Raw genomic sequence first — 21510 nt, 5'->3', positions numbered from 1 at the left:
TCAGCAAATTTTTAAATTCTACTCTGTATTCCAAGATCCTAGTCATTTATATATATCAAAAAAAGCAGTGGTCCCAGCACTGACTCTTGGGGAACACCACAGTCTACCATCCTCCAGGCTGAAAAGCAACCACTTACTACAACTCACTTTTTTCTGTCCATAAGCCAATTTTTTTAAAAAATCTATTTGGACACTGACCCTCCTATTCCATGAGCTTTAATTTTAACCAGCTTTTTATGTGGTACTTTATCAAATGCTTTCTTAAAATCCGTATAAACAACATCCACCACATTCCCTTCATCAACCTTCTCTGTTACTTCATCAAAAAATTCAATTAGATTTGTCAACTATTATCTGCCTTTTATAAATCTGTGCTGGCTGTCCTGAATTAACTCGAATCTATCCAAGTGTCATTGATATTTTCCCTGATTATGGTTTCTAAAACCTTATCCACCACTGATGTTAAACCAAGTGGCCTGTAGTCGCTAGAACTGTCCTTACATCCTTTTTGAATAAGGGGATCACATTTGTCATTCTCCAATCCTCTGATACCTCCCCCTTATCGAGGGAGGATTGGAAGATTATGGCAAGCCCTTCTGCCATCTCCATCCCCACTTCCTTTAGCAACCTGGGATGCAAGCCATCCGGACCAGGTGACTTATCTATCCTAAGCATAGCCACCTCTTTAGTACCTCCCTCCTCTCAATTTTTAATCCTATCCATTGCCCCTATTCTCACTGCTTCTACTGATATTTCGTCAGCCTCCATTTCCTTAGTAACACTGATACAAAATACTCACTAAGTATATTAGCCTTGCCCTGTGCTTCTAAGCATATGATACCCTCTCTCTCCCTAATAAGCCCCACTCCTCCTCTACTACTCGATTATTTATATGCCAATTGAACTCGTTTGGATTCCCTTTTATGTTGTCATATTCTCTCTTTGTTGGTCTTATTTTACTCTTCACCTCCCCTATCAACCTATTGTATATGGCCTGGTTCTCAGCTGATATGCATCATACATCCTCTTTTTATTATTTCATCATCATCTCTATCTCCCTCGTCAACCAAGGAGCCCTGTTGACTTGGCTGTTATATTTCCTACAATACAACAGTAACTATCCCATTCATATCCCACCCAGTCTAATCACATTCACTCTTCCTTGAGATCTTTATCACCCGAGAGGGCAGACGTGGCCTCAGTTTATCACATTCAAAATACAATTCCTCCAACAGTGCAGCACTTCCTCAGCACTGCACTGGGAGTGCCAGCCTAGATTTTGCACTCTGGGGCAGGATTTGAACACAGAACCTGATTCTGAGGTGCATGTGCTGGCCACTGAGTTACAGCTGACTCTATATAATGTAGGATATTCTGAAGCTTTATTGACTGAGCTTTGAGAGGATGAAACTTTGCACATGTAAATAACTTGGGTTCAGAGCATCATGGAACAGATTGCATATAAACTGTGGCAAGTACAGACTGGATGAGCCAACTGGTCTCTCTCTTCCAGTTTATCTTAAATTGTTAAGCCTCCATCAATAGGAATAAAAAGTTTGCGTTTTTAAAAAACAAATGCTGGAAATCTGAAATAAAACTGAAAACTGCAAGTAATACACAGCAGGTCCAGTACCAGCTGCAAAAGAGGAAAAGCAGCTTGAAATTCTGGGCAGACACCCTTCAGCAAAATCTGAAACTGAAAAGCAAAAGAGGCCTCTTCATAGAACTGGCTAAAACAATGGGAGGAGGTAAGCATAAACAGGCAAACATTGAGTCAAACAAGCTATAGAAGTGGATAATGCTCAGGTACAGTAGTAGTGCAGTGGTTATTTTACTGGATAGTTGCATCCTACTCGTATCAGAATGAGTTGCTCAGACAGATAAATGCTGATTTTGAGCATCTAGTGACCATGCAGGTAAAGGAAAGTTTGCTTCAATAGTTGGTTTGGAGTAACTGTGTGTTCAGTTCTCGGCACCGCACCTCAGGAAAGAGTTACTGGCCTTGGAGTGGGTGCGGTAGACTGATACCAGGGCTTAGAGATTTAAATTATGAGGGCAGGTGGCCTGCCCCAAACATGGATTGTACTCATTTGAGTTTAGATGGAAGATTGAGGGATGATGGAGAAATTTTTGTTGATTAACAGTATCAAAGGAGAGCATTGACGGGCAGGGGTAGTGACAATGGGCGGGACAGAACGACGACACATATCAGCCACAATCTAACTGAATGACAGAGCAGGCTCAAGGGGCTGAATGACTGATTCCTGATGCTCATGTCCCTACAAACAGATCAGACCCCCTCTTAATTCCTCCTGCTCCTATGTTCATCAAAGGGGCAGAATTAAAGACACAAGTCTTTATATCCAAGAATATCCAAGCTCTTATCTAGAGATGGAGGTTGAACAGCAGCAGCTACAACTAAGGCAAAACGACCAGAAAAAGAGAAAGGTCAGCACAGTGCACATTTCACTATGCTTGTACTTTATTCACAATCGCAGAATCAACTATTGCTCCAAAATATCATTTTATTTACTATATTTACCAGAACTTGTGTTTTGACTAGTCACATTTTGCAATACATTCGAACCTCACTGCCCTGTTCACGGGGGTGGAGAATCCATAGGGGCAATAATTATGGCAGTACTCAGTCGTCCTCTGGTATTAATCAGGGCTGTTACAAGGGTGGGGTGCCGCTGCTGGGTCTGCCCAGCATGGAATGGCCTTGGTAAAAGATTCTGGGCATGCTCTTGTTGGTGAATTTAAAGAGCCAAAGCCAGCAGCAATATCATCATTGAGAACTACCCTCAGGACAGTGAATCACCGTAATCAGGAAGCCCTTTGGCAAATCACATTTTGCTTGACTGCAGTTTGGTGGAGTGAGGTTCTGCTGCAGAGACTGCATATTCCATTTTTGTTTCATTCACCACTTTACCCGATTAAAATTCCGCTAGATAAAACTCATCGTTCTTTATTTATTTGGTATAATTCAACTTTTAATAACTTTCACCAGGCCTTTCTTTACACTGAATATCTCCAGGAAAAAAAAAATCACCCCTGAAAAGCTGCAGTGAATGCAAGCTTGGTAAAAGACTATTTACAAAAAGTTATCAGCTCGATTAACCAGTTAGTGAAACGCCCATAAATGATCTGCAACAGTTGCTTAAAAGAAGTTGTGTTCCTGGAGATTTTGTTTGGTTCAGTCTCTCAGTCTACCTCTCCTCCCCATTCCCAACTCAGCCAGGGGTTAGTGGTGTCGCCAACACTTAGAAGCTGAACCAAGGGGATTTGTAAATCCTGTTTAAAGGAAAATATTTACAATCTCATTAACAGTATCATTTGTCAATCTTTCACTTGTTCTTCCAGAACCAAAATTCAACTAGCAAACCCCTGGGCAGTTTGACTAAAGGGTAATATATAAAAGTGTTCCATAACATACACACAGTACTGGTGAGGGGGTGGGTAACTAAAGGGGCAATATAAAATGGTGTTTGTTAACATAGTGTATTCATTGGATCACTTGAATAGCTGCAAATATTAACATGGAACGAATCTGAACAGCTATAAATACTGCAATTACAAATCATTACTCAGAAAAATGTTTAAAAAACTCAACAAACCTCCAAATTCCCAAAACATTATGAATCTATCCTTGTACTAATGCCAGTACATGTTTGAGATCTAAATGAGGTTCAAACCTAAAACAAAATGCTGTCCGCAGCTTTATCAAAGGACCGATTGAAGAATTTGCATTTTCCCGTCAGCTAGCTGAAAGCTATTACAGTTCATGAAGAGTTTTTTTTTTCTCTTCCATCCATCCTGATCCTCTTTTCCAGTTGGGAAATTGTCTGGAAGAAAGCAAGCGGACGTTGACTGGTGTCTAGGTCTCATTTCCGTTGGACGGTGTTGAACGGCGGTGGCTGAACGGTCTGGATGGACTGAAACACTGGTTTCTTTTTTACATCAGAGGACAGGGCTTTCACCGAGGGCAGCAGCTGGTTCCTTTTGATGATCTGCAGTGCCAGCTGTGTGTTCCCTGCGCAAAGAACACACAGACAAACCAACTTACGAAGAGAATACATGAATTATGAGAATACTGTTTTAGAAAACGAAGTGGACATTGATTGTAGGAGGCACCAGCTACCAGTGGAAGGGAAGGAAAGCAGTACAAATTTGAAAATTTTAAACTTTAGCAGATTTGAAATCTGGCAACAAGACTGTGCATACAAGTTCTGAACATGATGGAGAGGAAAGAAACATAGTAACTGTAGGCCGTTCAGTCCCTCGAGACTGTTCTTGTGTCTCAATTGCCATCTTCCCACCTTGGTTCCGTATCCCTTAATGCCTTTACCCAATAAATTCTATCAATCTCCGTTCTGAAATTTATTTTTTTTTAAATGCTTTTTGGGCAACAGTGTACAGATTTCCACTAACCTTTGTGTGAAGAAGTGTTTCCTGACATCACCCCTGGCTCTAATTTTAAGGTTATGTCACCTTGTTCTAGAATCTCTTACACTAGAGGAAATAGTTTCTCACTATCTACCCCATCAACTCCTTCGATCATGTTGAACACCTTGATTGGTTCACCTATTAATCTTCCAAAGTAGAGGGAATACAAACCTGGTCTATGCAATATGTCCTCATAATTTAACCCTTTTAGCCCAAGTATCATTCTGCTGAATCTGCCCTGCACCCCCTCCAAGGCCAATATATCCTTCCTGAGATGTGGTGCCAGAACTGAATGCAGTTACTCTCCAGATGGGGTCTGACCATAGCTTTATATAACTGTACAATAACTTTCATCCCTTTTTATTCCAATCACCTCGAGATAAAGGCAACTTTCTGAAACAAAACACTTTGAGGATGTTATGGCATTAGAGAGGGTTCAGAAAAGAATTACAAGAATGGTTCCAGAGATGAAGGACTTCAGTTACGTGGATAGATTGGAGAAGCTGGGACTATTCTCCTTCAAGACGATGTTGCGGGGAGATTTGATAGAGGTGTTCAAAATCATGAGGGGTCTGGACAAAGTAGATAGAGAGAAACAGTTCCCATTGACAAAAGGGTCAAGAACCAGAGGACACTGATTTAAGGTGATTGACAAAAGAACCAAAGGTGAAATGGTTAGGATCTGGAATGCACTGCCTGAGAGTGTGGTGGAGGCAAATTGCGGCATTCAAAAGAGAATTGGATAATTATTCTGAGAAAAAAATTGCAGGGCTACAGGGCAAAGTGGGGGGGGGTGGGTGGCTAGCTGAGTTGCTCTTGCAGAGAGCCAGCACAGATGTGTTGGGCCGAATGGCCTCTTTCTATACTGTAACCATTCTATGATTCGATGAAAAACATAAAATACTAGACCCTCTTCATTGCAGCAGGCAACAGATTAAATTCATCAAACCCACACTCTTAGCAGGAAGCCACACTCAACAGGAGCAGAGGTCAGTTAAAGGGACTCTTGTATCCTCGCTGACCTACAGTAGCTCCCGGTTAAGCAAGGCCATGATTTAAAAATTCTTGTCCTTGTTTTCAAATCTCTCCATGGCCTTACTGCTCCCCATCTCTGTAATCTCCTCAGAGGTCTCTGCACTCCTTCAATTCTGGTCTCCTGCACGTCCTTGATTTTCATGGCCACTAATGGTGGCCATGCCTTCAGCTGCCAAGCTCTGGAATTCCCTCCCTAAACCTCTTCACCTCTTTTTCCTCCTTTAAGAGACTCCTTAAAGCCCATCTCTAGCCAACCATGTGGTCATCTGTCCTAATATCTCCTTATGTGGCTCAGTTTCAAATTTCTTTTGATAACTCTCCTGTGAAGTGCCTTGGGATGTTTTTCTCTGTTAAAGGTGTTTTATAAATGCAAGTTGTTGTTGTGCAGATTCTTCAACCCATGTCCTCTTTAAGCACAGGATTGATGAATGTACTCAATTAGGAGGGGCATCTGCTGCATGAAAGGAACGTGGACAGAAGAGCAGCCTCAAGGCAAGCCCGAGAGTCAGAAACATCACCCAATACACCAGTCACAACATCTCTCGAAGGGGTCGGAGCCCCCACGTTATCTGCCCATTGGGTAGAAGAACTTCCTCATTATTTAACTTCCAGTCACTTAGGGCGAACTGGATATTTATTACAGCAAACTTCAAATTGAAAACCAGTCACTCAGACATAGACCATTTGTGCCGAACTACTTCTCCGTCCCCTCACCCCCAAAGGAAAACAATGTACACACCTACATAATAAAAACAATTAACAATTACTTATTCAAATACAGCCAGGAGAAAATAACCTTCCTTTCCCCCTACATGTTTTGGTTTCAGGGCAACAGTTATCGATCACATGCAAACTTACCATTCTGCAATTCAAGATAAACAGCCAGTAGAATACCTTCAGGAGGAATCTCTTTAGGATTAACCATTGAAGCAGCCTCCAATTTAAAAACAAAGGAAAACATTAGAATGGGGAATTATATGTTTACAATGCAGTTAGACTATCCTTCAGTAAAGACTAAAGAAGAGAGACAGACAAATCTGGACCTTCTGGAAGCCCATTTAAACCTCGTCTACTATATATATCCTGCCTGCATTACTCATTATTCACAGAAAAAAACTGTTTGCTGCTAACAAAGGGAGATAACAAAAGCTTTTCTGAACTAGTCAGGAAAAAGATATGAAAGAGATATACATTATTTAAAAATGAACAAAGTGAGATCACTATGCTATATAAGGAAATGGCAGTCACTTTAACTCTTAATCCAGAAGCCTTTTAAGACTTATTTCACTCTCCTCTCTAAGAACTGAAGCAAGGGGAACAATGGATATATACATAAGGGAATGCTTTAGGGAATGAGGGTGCTAAAGATAATCCAGGTCCCAATGGTAAGCAACCCAGAAAACAAAGGTTAAGTGGGGATTAACATGATTTTTCAGAATTCATTAGAGACAGAGGACTGGAGGATGGCAAGTATTACACCTGGGCTCAAACAGAGATAGATGAGTTATCCTTGAGTCAGCAGAAAATTAATGGCGACTGCAATTAAAGATAAAATAAAATTAATACTAAGCAAGGCGCGGGCTGATCAGAGACAGTCAACATGGAATTTGTGATGGGTAGGTCACATCTGACTAACCCATTAGAATTTTTCGAGGGAATGATGGTAAGTACAGGTGGGATCATTCAGTGGATGGGTTTACATAGATATATGATAAAGTGACGCATAGGAAATTGGCTGGGCCATTGATAGCCTGTGGTATAAACAAGAAAGCGATTGGAAGGAGAGAAAATGGCTGAAAGCCAGAGAGCAAGGGGTTTGATAAATGGACGTTTCTCAGAGTGGAAGGTGACAGATACTGGGGTGTTCCAGGGATCAGTGCTCTCTTCATTTTTGTAACATAGACACAGATTTCACATGGTACTGCTCACCGAGTCAGAGGATAACAGGAATATTACAGATCATCAGGGTCACTGCTTTACACAGAGGTCAAGATCCATATTTAGGTAACGGCCTTCCAGGATTTTTACTGGTGCCTTGGGAATCTAACTATTTTGTGAACAGCATAAATAAGTGGCAATACTTATATCTATTCCATTACCATGCATTTAACTGAGATTCCTTACCATTTTTAAAAAGTAGATGATAAATAGCAAGGTGGTATCAAGGCAGGTATTTGCTATTTAGCAGTACTGGGCATGAGAGTGGGCTGTAGTACCACTGGATGCAATCCTGGGCTTTGGGTAGCGCAGAGACAATCCTAGAATTTGGAGGGGAATGGAGCAATTTGGATACATGGGATCTGGCACCATTGCAATCTGGTTGGCGACTCTGTAGTTATAGGCCACATATTTAAGAGATTTAAGAACATTACCAAAAGAACAAAGGAGGGCTAGGAGAATATTTTTCTTGAACTCTGGATTGTTAGGATATGGAATGACCTTCCAGAAACTGCAGTGGAATGAGAATCTAAAATAGCTTTTTAAAAGTGGATAAAGATTTGGGAAAGAAGGCAGAGGACAGGGGAATAAGGCCAAGTTATTTGCTCTCAGGTAACCAGAAAAGGCATAATAGGCCAACTGACCCCACCTGGTGCTGTAGAATTCTACAATTCTATGATGTTTGTACACATGCGCAGATTGCGATATCTGCCGTCAGACACCAGATTCAAAGCTTTGGCTAAAGTGGAGGAGCAAAGGCTTTCGGGACAGCAGATATACAATTCCTTAACAGGTTGACAGGTTAACAAAACACATTCAGGTGTTAAATGGGATTACAGCAAAAAGGAAAGCACAATGCAGATTTAGCAGGATTTCAAGATTAGCACATAAAAAGGGGTAGTTTAGACAAACTTTATCCTGCATTGTGTTTGCTGCAATCTATGTTAAACCACCTACAGCATTCAGGCAGGATCTGGACAATTAGTTAATGGATACAAAAGGGTATGGGGAGAAAAATCAGAAAATGGCACTGTGTAAAATCAGGCTCAAGGAGGAACCTAAATTCAGACAAGCAAGGATGGCCTCCTCCCACACTAAAATGTCTCGAGTTTTTCTTCATTTTGGTTGCTACACATTTTGACAATTCGATGTGATAGGTAATTGGACAGGAGTTACTTGAGCCAATGATTCTTGACCCCCTACGGATGTGGGACGTTTTAAAAAAAAAAAGAGGCAACATATTTGACCTTTCAGACTTGACACTTAAAAGACAGCGTGTTACATATGACACTAGATGCAGTTGATCGACTGATGTGGATAGACTGGGCTATATTACACCGTCTTGCTTTTCTCACCTGGTGAAGACATTTGCGTGCCTTGTCATATTCACTACGCAGGCAATATGCACTGCCCAGGTTGAAGAGCATCATTGCACAAGCAGATGAAACGGAATTGGGGTAACACTGCAGTATCTGTTTGCCAGCTGTTAAACACACAAAATAAAACCAATTAGAAGACCTACATTTTAACTTAGAATCATGGAACAGTACAGCACAGGAGGAGGACTGTCGGCCCACCAGCTTTTTCGAAGAACAATCCAGTTGGTCACAGTCCCCTGCTCTTTCCTTGCAGTCCTGAAATGTTTTTTCTCCCTCAAGTATTTATCCAATTCCCTTTTGAAGACTACTATTGAATTCACCACCCTATCAGGCAGTGCATTCCAAATCCTAATCATTCATTGCACAAAAGTGTTCTCTCATAAGAAATAGGAGCAGGAGTAGGCCATTCGGCCCCTCAAGCCTGCTCCACCATTCAACAAGATCTCAATTTATCTATTACCTCAGCTGCACCTTCCCAAGAGAATCCCTTGATTCTCGTAGTATCTAAAAATCTATCGATCTTGGGCTTGAATATACTCAACCCGAGCATCCATCGGAGAGAATTCCAAAGGTTCACAACACTTTTGAGTTAAGAACTTTCTCATCTCAGTGCTAAATGGACAACTCCTTATCCTGAGAAGGTGACCTGTAGTTCCAGACTCCCCAACCACGGGAAACATCTTTGCAGCATCTAGCCTGTCAAGCCCCTTAAGACTTTTATACGTTTCAATTAGATCATCTTTCATTCTTCTAAACTCTAGTAAACACAGTAATAAAAACAAAGTGCTGGGAAAAACTCAGCAGGTTTGGCAGAATCTGTGGAGAGAGAAGCAGAGTTAACGTTTCAGGTCAGTGACTTTTCATTTCAGTTCTGATGACAGGTCACACAGACCTGAAATGTTAACTCTGCTTCTCTCTCCAAAGATGCTGCCAGACCTGCTGAGTATTTCCAGCACTTTCTGTTTTCATTTCAAGTATATCCTGCCTTAAGTAAGGAGACTCATATCGCCTCTGCTTCTTTGAGGCATGTGTGTTCAACTTTTAAAAGGCCTCTGACCTTGGGATAAACAAATCTCTCTTCTTAGGCTTAGGGGAAAATTATTCTACATATATCATAAAGAATCCGACAAGTATAGCAGTGTATAAACCAATACTCAAGCATGCACAAAGATTCAATCTCTCAAGTATTGATAAAGAACTGAAAATACGAAGAAATAATAAAAAGAAATCAACTGGAGGCAAAATGGAATTGTTGCTTTTCCGGTAGCTCATTGGTGCTGTCCTTTAAGGGGTAGATTCTGAAAGACCTGGAAATTATCATCATTGGGAGTAATATTCAAATTCATCAGCCGTAATAAATTAATTAGCAGTAAATGTTTAACTGGAGGTTTGAAGTTGGTCATTCTTGCTGACAATAGAACAAATGCCCAGATGTGTGCAGTCCACATCCTATTTATCGGAGGGTGAGCAAACTGGCCATACATTAAAGCACCAACCAGAACAAAACCACAATGCCAGAACACATCAAATCATGGCAATTGTTTTAAATTTGTGTGTTTCAACACAAATACATTTTCTGAAGTGACTTGCATCTTTTTTTTTTAGTTGGCTTCGAATTAATTCTTGTTATTTTAACACACGAAAAAAAAAGAGTTCAGCTGAGCTAGGGTTTAATCATTTTGCTGTATCGCACCAATAAAACTTGGCCCACTAACAGGTGAGAATATAGTGCAGACAGGTCCTGAACAGGAAGCTTGCACTCAACAACTTGCATTTATATAGCGCCTTTTAAAGTGGTAAATTGTCCCAAAGTGCTTCACAGGAACGTTAACAAAAACAATTTGGCACTGAGCCACACAAGGAGATATTACAGATGACCAAAAGCTTTGTCAAAGAGGCAAGTTTTAAACAGCGTCTTAAAGGAGAGAATTCCAGATCTTTAGGCCCAGGCAGCTGAAGGCATGACCGCCAATGGTGAAGCAATTAAAATCACAGATGCACAAGAGGCCAGAAATGGAGGAGCGCAGAAATCTTAGAGGGTTGCAGGGCTGGAGGATGTTACAGAGATAGGGAGGGGCGAGGTCATGGAGGATTTGAAAACGAGGATGAGAATTTTAGAATCAAGGTGTTGCCAGACCAGGAGCCAATGTAGGTCAGCGAGCATAGGGGTGATGGGTGAACGGAACATTAACAAGTTGTTAATGTTCAATTATGTTAATGTTAACTTCAATTATATGGTTATATGTTGACCCATGAGGCAAGGGCATTAACAAAGATAACAGATTACAGGAAGCTTTACATTTCTCCCCCCCCCCCCCAACCCTCCCTGATTATATGCATCACAGGAATAAGTAATTCAAGGTATTGCTCATCATCTATAATTTAAAAGAGACAAACTTCAGTATTCTGAGGCTTTAAAAAGTACATTAAGTTTTTAGACCGACACAATTGCCATATATGATCCATTATCATCCTTTTGTCATTTAGTCACTTCTGTCCTCCACCCCATTATTGGTCTTTTGTTTTTTTCTTCTCTTCCCGCCCCCCCCCCCCCCCCCTCTTTTTCTCTGGCTCTGTACTTGTGTAAAAAGTGTTGATTCTCTAACTTCCAGTTCTGACGAAAGGTCATCAACCTGAAAAGTTAACTGTTGCCCTCCCCACAGATTTTGCCTGACCTACTGAGTACTTTCCAGCATTTTCTGTTTTTATTTCAGATTTCCAGCATCTGCAGTATTTTGCTTTTGTTCCTAAATATGTTGTTAAACATATACTTACAACTTTCCATCTGTTCATTTTCCCCTCGGTCAGATCCTGAAAAGAAATGGCAAAAATCTCTCAATTCACGTTTACTTCCCAAGCAGCCGACTTGCATGTTCATTTTAATTGCCACTGTCTGTTATAGCATTCACTGAACTGAAATAAAATACACTCGCTGTCTTTCATCTATGACAGTCTGTGAAACACCAGTGACACGAGAAGTTGTTTCTCCAAAATTGCAGCTCACCACCTTCTCAAGGGCAATTAAGGATGGGCAATAAATGCTGGCCTAGCCAGCGACGTCCACATCCCAGGAATGAATTATACAACTTCCACAGCACCTCCCAAACCCCAAGATCTCTGACACCTGGAAGGACAAGAGCAGCAGGTGCTTAGTAACACCAATTGAACCCAGGTCGCTGGAGCTGTGAGGCTGCGGTGCTAACCACTGCGCCGCCCTACCTGAATGGTACTGGGGATGAGGGCCTTCAATTACGCAGAGACACTAGAAAAGCTGGGATTGTTCTTCTTGGGGAAGAGAAGGTTAAGGGGATATTTAATAGGGGTGTAAAAAATCATGAGGGGTTTCGATAGAGTAAATAAGAAGAAACCGTTTCCACTGGCAGGAGAATTGCTGGAGAATTTATTTATTTCAAGTTATGATTAACTGGAATGTGCTGCCTGAAAGGGCAGTGGAAGCTGATTCACCAATAACTTTCAAAAGGGAAATGGATAAATACTTCAAGGAAAAATTTGCAAGGCTGTGGGGAAAGAGGAGGGGAGTGGGGCAATGGATAGCTCTTTCAAAGAGCCAGCACAGGCACAATGGGTCGAATGGCCCTCTTCTGTGCTGTATTATTCCATGAGTCTACAGGAAAAAAAACCTTAAGATGAACTATTCCTGAAAAATCGTTTCTTCAGATGAAACAAATCTCCAAATGGATAACTGTGCCAGCTAAGAGGATTGATCATTCAAACAAAACATGAAATTATTCACCTTGATCCTGCTCATTTGATGAAACTCCAAGGAATACATCAGTGACATTTTCAGGGTTCAAGTGAGTGATGGCATCAGAGATCCTGTCCAGAGAGATGAGGGACTCTGCTGCATACAAGTGACCCAGAAACCTAAACACAATTTCAAACAAAAACAGTCAGAAATGTCAAATTAAAATAATTTAATTGTTTCAAGCTTTGCAAAATCAGCTGTCATTAAAGCACCAATTAGGAGTCAATATTTTGATATGGCCTTTCAAAATCATACTAAAATACATTCCTAATTTAATCTCCAAGGTGAGCTTGTTGCACATTTTTCCTAAAGTTGGTTTATTTTTAATTCCCTACATGCAAACCACCTCCTCCCACATTCAACAACTCACATCTATATAGCACCTTAATATAGTAGAACATTCCAAGGCACTTCACATGTGCATTATCAAACAAACAGGTGCTTCTCCCCAAGTAGAAATCCAACGGAAGCATACTTATAAAAACAGATCTGGAAAGGAAGTATAAAGAGAGATGGGGAAGGATGAGAGCGTCTATGAAAGACAACTAGCAATCACCATAAGGGAAAACAGCAAGGGCGCCTGTAAGCACACAACTAAAAGGGTAATCAAAGGGAGGTGACCCCACTTATAGATGGAGATCATGTTAAACTCGAGTATGAGGGAACAGTGGAGATGCTTAATAAGTCTGGCACCTTAGATCTTAGAGGAAGATAAAAATAGGACTGAAAGGTGTACCTGAGGGCATGTGACAGCCACCACTGATAATTATTCAAAAGGAAATTATATTTAAAAAGGTTAATGGGTTAAAAGATTATGACAGGATTCTTCTTTAAAAAAAATGTTTTTCAGGACTCATATGGAGTCATTTGGAAGCCTGAAGAAATACTGAACTTGTTTTTTTCCCACTGGGGTCATTGAAAGGACACTTGACCGAAAACACTTACTGGAAGAATCAAAGAGTGCTAAAAACAACCTCTACTGGAGATTTTTCAGGTTTTTTTTCAGGTTTGCACTTGCTGCTGTTCAATATTCAGTGTATTTACACCTAATCTGTACTAATGCTTTGACTTTCAACACACCATTAACATATTGTTTGCCTTTGCTCCGTGACCTTTTGGTCAGCTATGTGGCCTGGTCCAATCTGCACCTTCTCCTTTGTTATCTCTTGCCCCACCCCCACCTCACTTGCTTATAATCTGTGACTTTTCTAATATTTGTCAGTTCCGAAGAAGGGTCACTGACCCGAAACGTTAACTCTGCTTCTCTTTCCACAGATGCTGCCAGACCTGCTGAGTGATTCCAGCATTTCTTGCTTTTGTTTCTACTGGAGATCACCTGCCTTAAGATAAATAAACAACAGGAACCTTGGACTAAGGGGAGATGTTTACAGAGAAGCCACATGTCAAGGTTTATGGAGGTCAAGAGGTTGACTTTCTGTTTGGGATTTGGATTGTTTTCAGTTCAGCTGGGGTCTGAACAGTTTTGCCTGCCAAGGAAAAAGAAACCCCCAGCTCATCGTTCCTGCATTTCTCCAAGAGATCCTGAGATGTCCAGTGTGTCAGCTCCTCTTTCCTCCTGTCTTTGGAAAAACCCTGCAATTCAAGCGTGCACTGGCTGAAACCCCTGATGTCACATTTCTCCTGGAAAAACCTGCCAGATTAATTCTCGACACCGCCAAAAGAAAACTGCTCCAGAAAAGATCCCAGTGACCCGTCACTGTATACCCGGATGCCAGACCAAAAGGAACAACTGACATCCTTCCATATCTTTGTTTTTTCTTCAAGAATTAGCAAGTATTTGGCCAAAGATTTTTTTTTTTGTCTTTTTCTTGTATCAGACCTCTGCAGAGAGAATTTCTATATTTTCAGTGTGTGCGAGTTTCTGTGGAGGATTTTAAAAGGGAACTTTTATATTTCAATCTGTGTGTTAATACTTTGCTTCGTTACTGGATAAATCTTGTTTTATAATAAAGTGATAATTTTGTTGCTTATTAAAGAAACCTGGTTGGTGGTGTTTATTTTGGGATAAAGAGTAGAGTATATGATTGACCGCATCGGTAACTGGGAAACATTTAAATATTTGTTGTGACCTGTGGAGAAGTGGAACTAGAAAAGACAGTACACTCCTCCCACCTCAGATGTATGAAGGTAGAAAAGTCACTGAGACAGTAGGCATCCTAGAATACTGAAGGGTTTAGGGAATAGTGGAGGAGGTCCAAAAGAATGCAGATGCACTAACTCGTGCCCAAAAACCTTTGAAAATGGGAAATGTGCTAAAGTTTTGGAGGGTGGAAATCGCTCAATCATGTTCAAGAAAGGAGATGGCTAAGTGAGGAAATTATAGGAGCATGATACAGGATGTACTTGGTGAACATCTAGAAAGGCAAGGGCTGATCAGGATCATTAGCACAGATTTGTGAAAGGTAGATCATGCTTTACTAACAGAACTGTGCTTTTCAGTAAATCACTGTAGAGACGGCTTTAAACTAAATAGTGCGGAGGGGGAATTCAGGTGAGGGGAAATTTAGAAAGTTAATGAGAAACGGCAAGGCAATAGTGCAGGGTATCAATGTGAGTAATGTTAACCAGAATGTGACATGAAGGGACAAAACATAGAGACATTTGCATCAGCAAATAAGGTCAGAGTAGGGAAAAATGGTTTTAAAAAAATAGAATTAAAGCTTCTATCTGAATGCATGCAGAATTAATAACAAGATGGATGAATAGATAGCACAAATAGAAATAAATGAGTATGATACGATAGCTAGCACAGAGACACAGTTGCAAGGTGACCAAGGCTGGGAACTAAATATTCAAGGGTTTTTGACAATTTGGGAGGATAGGAAGAAAGGAAAAGGAGGTAGGAAGCCCTGTTAATAAAGGATGAGATCAGTAGATAGAAATGATCTTGGCTTGATCAACCTGTAGAATCAGTTTGGGTGGAGATAAGAAATAGCAAAGGAAATAATTCACTGGTCGGATTAGTTTATAGTCCCCCTAACAGTAGCTACACTGTTGGACACAATATAAAGTAAGAAATAATGGGGGCTTTTAGAGTGTATTAGGGGCAATTTCTTAGAACAATATGTTCTGGAACCAACCTGGGAGCAAGCTATTTTAGACCTGGTAATGTGTAATGAGACAGGATTAATAAATGACCTCGTGGTGAAGGATCCTCCAGGCAACAGTGATCATAACATGATGAATTTCACATTCAGTTTGAGGGTGAGAAGTTTGGGTCCGAAACTAGTGTCTTAACCTTAAATGAAAGCAATTGTAAGGGTATGAAGACAGGGTTGGCTAAAGTGGACTGGGAAAATAAATTAAAATGTAAGACAGTAGAGAAGTGGCAAACATTTAAGGAGATATTTCATAATTCTCAACAAAGATATATTCCATTGAGAAAGAAAGACTGAGAAGGATGCACCATCCAAGGTCAACTAAGGAAGTTCAGGATGGCATCAAATTGAAAGAAAAGGCATACAATGCTGCAAAAATTATTGGTAGGCCAGAAGATTGGGGAAATTTTAGAAGAGATGACAAAAATATAAGAGGGAGAAATTACAGTACAAGTAAACTAGCAAGAAATATATTGACAGTAAAAGCTTCTACAAATATATAAAAAGGAAGACAGGTGAAGTAAGTGTTGGTCCCCTAGAGGATGAGACTGGGGAATTAACAATGGGAAACAAGGAAATGGCAGAGACTGGGGAAAACGGTGGCTTAGTGGTAATAATCCAGAGGCCCCGGCTAATGCTCCTGGAGACATAAGTTCAAATCCCACCAAGACAGCTGGTGGAATTTAAATTAAATTAACTAGAGAGAAAATCTGGAATTGAAAGCTAGCCTTAGTAATGGTGCCATAAAACTATCATCCATTATCGTAAAAACCCATCTGATTCACTAACGTCCGTTAGGGAAGGAAAGCTGTTGTCCTTATATAAAAGCAAAATACTGCAGATGCTGGAAATCTGAAACAAAAACAAGAAATGCTGGATTCACTCAGCAGGTCTGGCAGCATCTGTGGAAAGAGAAGCAGAGTTAACGTTTCGGGTCAGTGACCCTTCTTCGGAAGCTGTCGTCCTTACCTGGTTCGGCCTACATGTGACTCCAGGCCCACAACAATGTGGTTGATTCTTAACTGCCTTCTGAAATGGCCTAGCAAGCCACTCAGTTGTCAAGAACAATTAGGGATGGGCAACAAATGCTGGCCTTGCCAGCGATGCTCACATCCCATCAAAGATTTAAAAAAGTTTCTTCATCTGTCTTCACAGTAGAAGACACAAAAAGCATCGCAAGAATAGCAGAAAATCAAGAAGCAAAAACGGATCGAGGAATTTAAAACAAAGGTAAATCGGCCATTAGAAATTGCCCATAGTATAGGTAGGTGGTAGGAAATATAGGGACAGGTGGGGATGTGGTAGGAATATGGAATTAGTGTAGGATTAGTATAAATGGGTGGTTGATGGTCAGCACAGACTCGGTGGGCCGAAGGGCCTGTTTCAGTGCTGTATCTCTAAAACTAAAACTACCATTAATGAAAAAGTACTAGGAAAGCGAACGGGACTGAAAGCTGGCAAGTCCCCTGGACCTGACTGCCTGCATTCTAGAGTCTTCAAAGTGGCTGCAGAGATGCATTTGCTGTAATCTTCCAAAATTCCCCAGAGTCTGGAACGGTCCCAGCAGATTGGAAAACCGCAAATGTAACACCTCTATTCCAGAAGCCGGGGGAGCGATACAAAGCAGGAAACTATAGGTCAGTCAGCCTAACATCTGACATTCGGAAAATGTGAAAATCCATTAGTAAGGATGTAATAGCAGGACCTTTGGAAAATCATAATGCAATTAGGCACAATCAACATGGCTTATGAAAGAGAAATTATGTTTGACAAATTTATGAGAGTTCCTTGAGCATGCAACAACCAGGGGAACCAGTAAATGTAGTGTATTTAGATTTCCAAAAGGCATTCGATAAGGTGCCACATAAAAGGTTACTACACAAGATAAGAGCTCATGATATTGGGGTTATATATTAGCATGGACAGAGGATTTGCTAACTAACAGGAAACAGTCAGGATAAATGGGGGATTTTTAGGTTGGTAAACTGTAACTAGTGGAGTGCTGGGGCCTCAACTATTTACAATCAATATTAAATGATTTGGATGAAGGGACTGAGTGCATTGTAGCACAATATGTAGATGATACAAAGATAGGTGGGAAAGCAAGTTGTGAGGAGGACACAAAGTGTCTGCAAAGAGATATAGATAAGTTAAATGAGTGGGCAGAAATTTGGCAGATGGAGTATAATGTGGGAAAATGTGAAGTTGTCCACTTTGGCAGGAAGAAAAGCACATGGAGTGAGACTGCAGAATGCTGTGGGTGGAGGAAGAATCTGGGTTGCCTTATACATGAATCACAAAAAGTTAGCATGCAGGCACAGCAAGTAATTAGGAAGGCAAATGGAATGTTGGTATCTATTGCAAGGGGGTTGGAGTATAAAAGTAGGGAAGTTTTGCTACAACTGTACATGGCATTGGTGAGGCCACACCTGGAGTACTACATACCGTTTTGGTCTCCTTATTTAAGGAGGGATATACTTGCATTGGTTCACTCCACTGATTCCTGAGATGAAGGGATTATCTTATGAGGAAAAGCTGAGCAGGTTGTGCCTATATTCATTGGAGTTTAGAAGAACGAGGGATGATTTTATTGAAACAAAGATGATTCTGAGGGCACTTGACAGGGTAGATGCTGAGATGATATCTCCTTTCATGGGAGAAATCTAGAACCAGGGGGCAGATGGAGATGAGGAGGAATTTCTTCTCTCAGATGGCCCTTAATCTTTGGAATTCTCTACCCCAGAGAGCAGTGGAGGCTGGGTCATTAAATATAATCAAGGATGAGTTAGACAGATTTTTGATCTACAAGGGAGCCAAGGGTTACTGGAGACAGGCAGGAAAGTGGGGTTAAGGCCACAATCAGATCAGCCCTGATCTTATTGAATGGCGGAGCAGGCCAAATGGCCCACTCATGCTCCTATGTTTTATGTTATGTTCCAAAGAGGTATTTGTACACTTGGATTATCAGAACGAATCTGATGAGGTGCCACATAAGGGATTGGTCGCAAAAATCAAGGGAATTTCACCCTCACCACCCTCCCAACCACTCTCTCATGATTAACTAAACCCCTGACCCAGCTGAATTTTAAGCCCCACATTCATCACCAGTAGTATTTACACCCATCTTAGTACCAATGCTTACTTCTGCCCTTACCTCGGCCCCTCAATTACTGAGATTCGTCACTTTCAGATTCAACAGTAACTTTCAAAAAGAAATTAGATATAAAAAGGAAAAATTTGCATGGCAGACCGCTAAGGAGTGGGACAAATTGGATAGCTCTTTTAGCTAGCACAGCCATGATGAGCTGAATGGCCACCTTCTCAGCTGTATTTTCCATTTTAAGTATATGTCCAATAGGCTAAGCTTGTATAAGCACTTCCATCACATACAGATCAAGTTCAATTAATTTCATTTAATAATAAACCCATTATATATTCTTTTGTTACTTACTTTAGAGATCCAGACAGTTTGGTCTGCTGTAGAAGATTCTCTGCATGATTTAAGGCCATAAGGTTGTCACCAAGTGCAAGGGCAACATATGCACTGCCAGCCAATATGGAACATCTGAGTGAACAAAGAACAAGACTTGTGATGTGATCAGCCTGCAATCCTGGCCCTCTATTCTTCACAGGATTTCAGAGTTCAGGCCTCTCTTGAATGTCATTTCATTTATAATCTATAGCCAAGAATCCCATTTGGATCGTCAATGTTTAGAAAGTTTTATGACACTCATTTCTGCCCCAGTAAACATTTGGCAGGAACTAATCATTTAGGACATGAACCATACTCTTTTATTCTCTTTTTCCAGGCTCAATTGCATCTTTTCGGATGACTTGGGTGGAACAGAGGAGAGAATCTCAGACACTGAGGTTATTAATGAAACAAACTCAAGCAAACTTGTACAGAGGCAATTAAATATTGAATAAATTAACCATCCCTCTCAGAATAAAAAAAGAGTGAGATAGATGTAGGAGGAGAAAGAAATGAAAACACTGATGGGCAAATAATTATCTTCCATTCCAGTACCACCTAGACCTGTCCAGAGCAGGGCCTGACTGCACCGCGTTAAAACAGTTAACTTGGTTTGTCGTCAATTGCAGCTGCCAAGAGCATCAGAAGTGTGACGATACATCATTCACGGACTAACTCTGAAAAGTTATGAAAAAATTAAGTCTGTCCTTAAAAAATGAACAATGGTCCAAAACGGCCACCGAAGAAAAAGGGGATTGACCTTTTGTGTATTCAAACAGTCAGATAAAGCCAAAGGGTGTTAATGTAACCCATCTCACATCTATCCAAAAATATTCAGAATTGAATGCACTCTTTAAAAATAAAGGGACATGTGAAGTAGCCACATCCTGGGCCATTGTGTGATCACCATGACTAAAAAACCAGAGTGTCTTCTAACAGGAATTGAGAGGTGACACAGTTTTACCTTAAAATAAAGACAACCACGGCGGGGGAGAGGGGAGAAGAGAGGGAGGCAGAGGGAGCTGGAACATGGTGGGGCGTGCAGAGGGTGCGGGAGTGGGGTCAGAGGGAGCGAGGGGAAAGAGAGCGAGGGGGAGACCCAGAAGCTGAAGCTACTTGTAACAGCTGGCATTGCAGTGAGCCAGAAAAGCACATGCCCTGCTGAAAAAATCCAGCATCTACATTATACAGCAGAGAGAACTGTAAGGAGCCACCATCTTCAACAGAACCTTCAATCAAGAGAGAAATCTACAATCATCTCAGGCCTGCAACTCTCTGGAACTTGAGTCTCAAGAAAATTCAACAGGTTTATCATAACCCTTCTCACCCACCAAAACCCACCTACCTCTTTCCCATCTCTATCTGTTTCTTCTTCAGTGTGTGTGCATGCGCACAAACGAATGCGTGAGTGAATGAAGTTGCGACAATTTTGAGATAAGGCGTATTGATCAATAAACAATTAACTTTGTTTTTTAAAAACTTACAAGAAAACCTGTCGCTGTCTATTTGTAAAATCAAACCCCAAGGGGCTAAACTCTTACTACAAATATACTTGCCATGGTCACTGAATAGTAGGAACCACCCACATTACGCAACGTGACCATAGCATAGCACTAATCCAAGATTTTTATTTCACATGTTTGAAATATTCTGAACGAACAGCAGCACAATTGTGCATCAAAGCTCCTGTCACATTGTTGCACTTAGTTGAAAACATAGTAGCATGAAGTGAACGGATAGATAAGGAATAGGAATGTATCCTTACCTCAGATTGTCTAATTCCTCTTTCCTTAATGGAGAAGATGGTGGGCCTGGCACTAAGAACTTATCTCCTTCATGAGGCTTACCACTGTAGAATGGGGAAAATAATTTCAGCATATATTAGTATAACAAGGGAGCATTTCAGTGGATTTGTTATGAAATGCAGCAGGGTGCACAGGCTGCTAACCTCCAACTATGATAAAGGCATTAATGTGCTTTTATAGTTAGAACCATAGAAAAGTTACAGCACAGGAGGCCATTCATCCCATCGTGTCTGCGCTAGCTGAAAAAACTAGCCACCCAGTCTAATCCCATCTTTCTGCACCCAGTCCGTAGCCTTGCAGGTTACAGCACTTCAGGTGCATGTCCAGGTATCTTTTAAATGAGTTGAGGGTTTTCTGCCTCCGCTATCAATCTGGGCAGTGAAATCCAGACACCCACCACCTTCTGGGTTTTTCCTCATGTCCCCTTTAATTGCCCCTATGGAGGCGCTTGAATGGGTGACTAAGGAAGCAGAGCTTATGGCAGGGCCTGAAGACAATAGCTTAGTTGGCAGATGAGGCTCACCTGACACTGGGTGTTGGTAAAAGCATT

General features: G+C 41.0%; 1 protein-coding gene across 2 annotated transcripts in view; it reads right to left on the bottom strand.

Annotated features, from left to right (window-relative positions):
* Window positions 1-2438: 2438 nt before the first annotated feature.
* cnot10 (CCR4-NOT transcription complex, subunit 10) overlaps window positions 2439-21510 on the bottom strand; it is a 44203-nt gene continuing 25131 nt past the window's right edge. For both annotated transcript variants that reach the window (XM_068032583.1, XM_068032584.1), the window contains exons 13-19: window positions 20921-21004; window positions 19135-19248; window positions 12553-12683; window positions 11574-11609; window positions 8775-8902; window positions 6340-6415; window positions 2439-4033 (exon numbers count right to left, since the gene is read on the bottom strand). In XM_068032583.1, the coding sequence (XP_067888684.1) occupies window positions 3885-4033; window positions 6340-6415; window positions 8775-8902; window positions 11574-11609; window positions 12553-12683; window positions 19135-19248; window positions 20921-21004 (718 nt within the window). In that variant the 3' untranslated portion in view covers window positions 2439-3884. The remainder of the gene's footprint in view (window positions 4034-6339; window positions 6416-8774; window positions 8903-11573; window positions 11610-12552; window positions 12684-19134; window positions 19249-20920; window positions 21005-21510) is intronic.

The sequence above is a fragment of the Heterodontus francisci genome, chromosome 5 (assembly GCF_036365525.1).
Source record: "Heterodontus francisci isolate sHetFra1 chromosome 5, sHetFra1.hap1, whole genome shotgun sequence".
NCBI lineage: Eukaryota > Metazoa > Chordata > Chondrichthyes > Heterodontiformes > Heterodontidae > Heterodontus > Heterodontus francisci.
The sequence above is the reverse complement of the archived record's forward strand: the minus strand, read 5'-3'. Positions and strand labels throughout refer to the sequence as shown.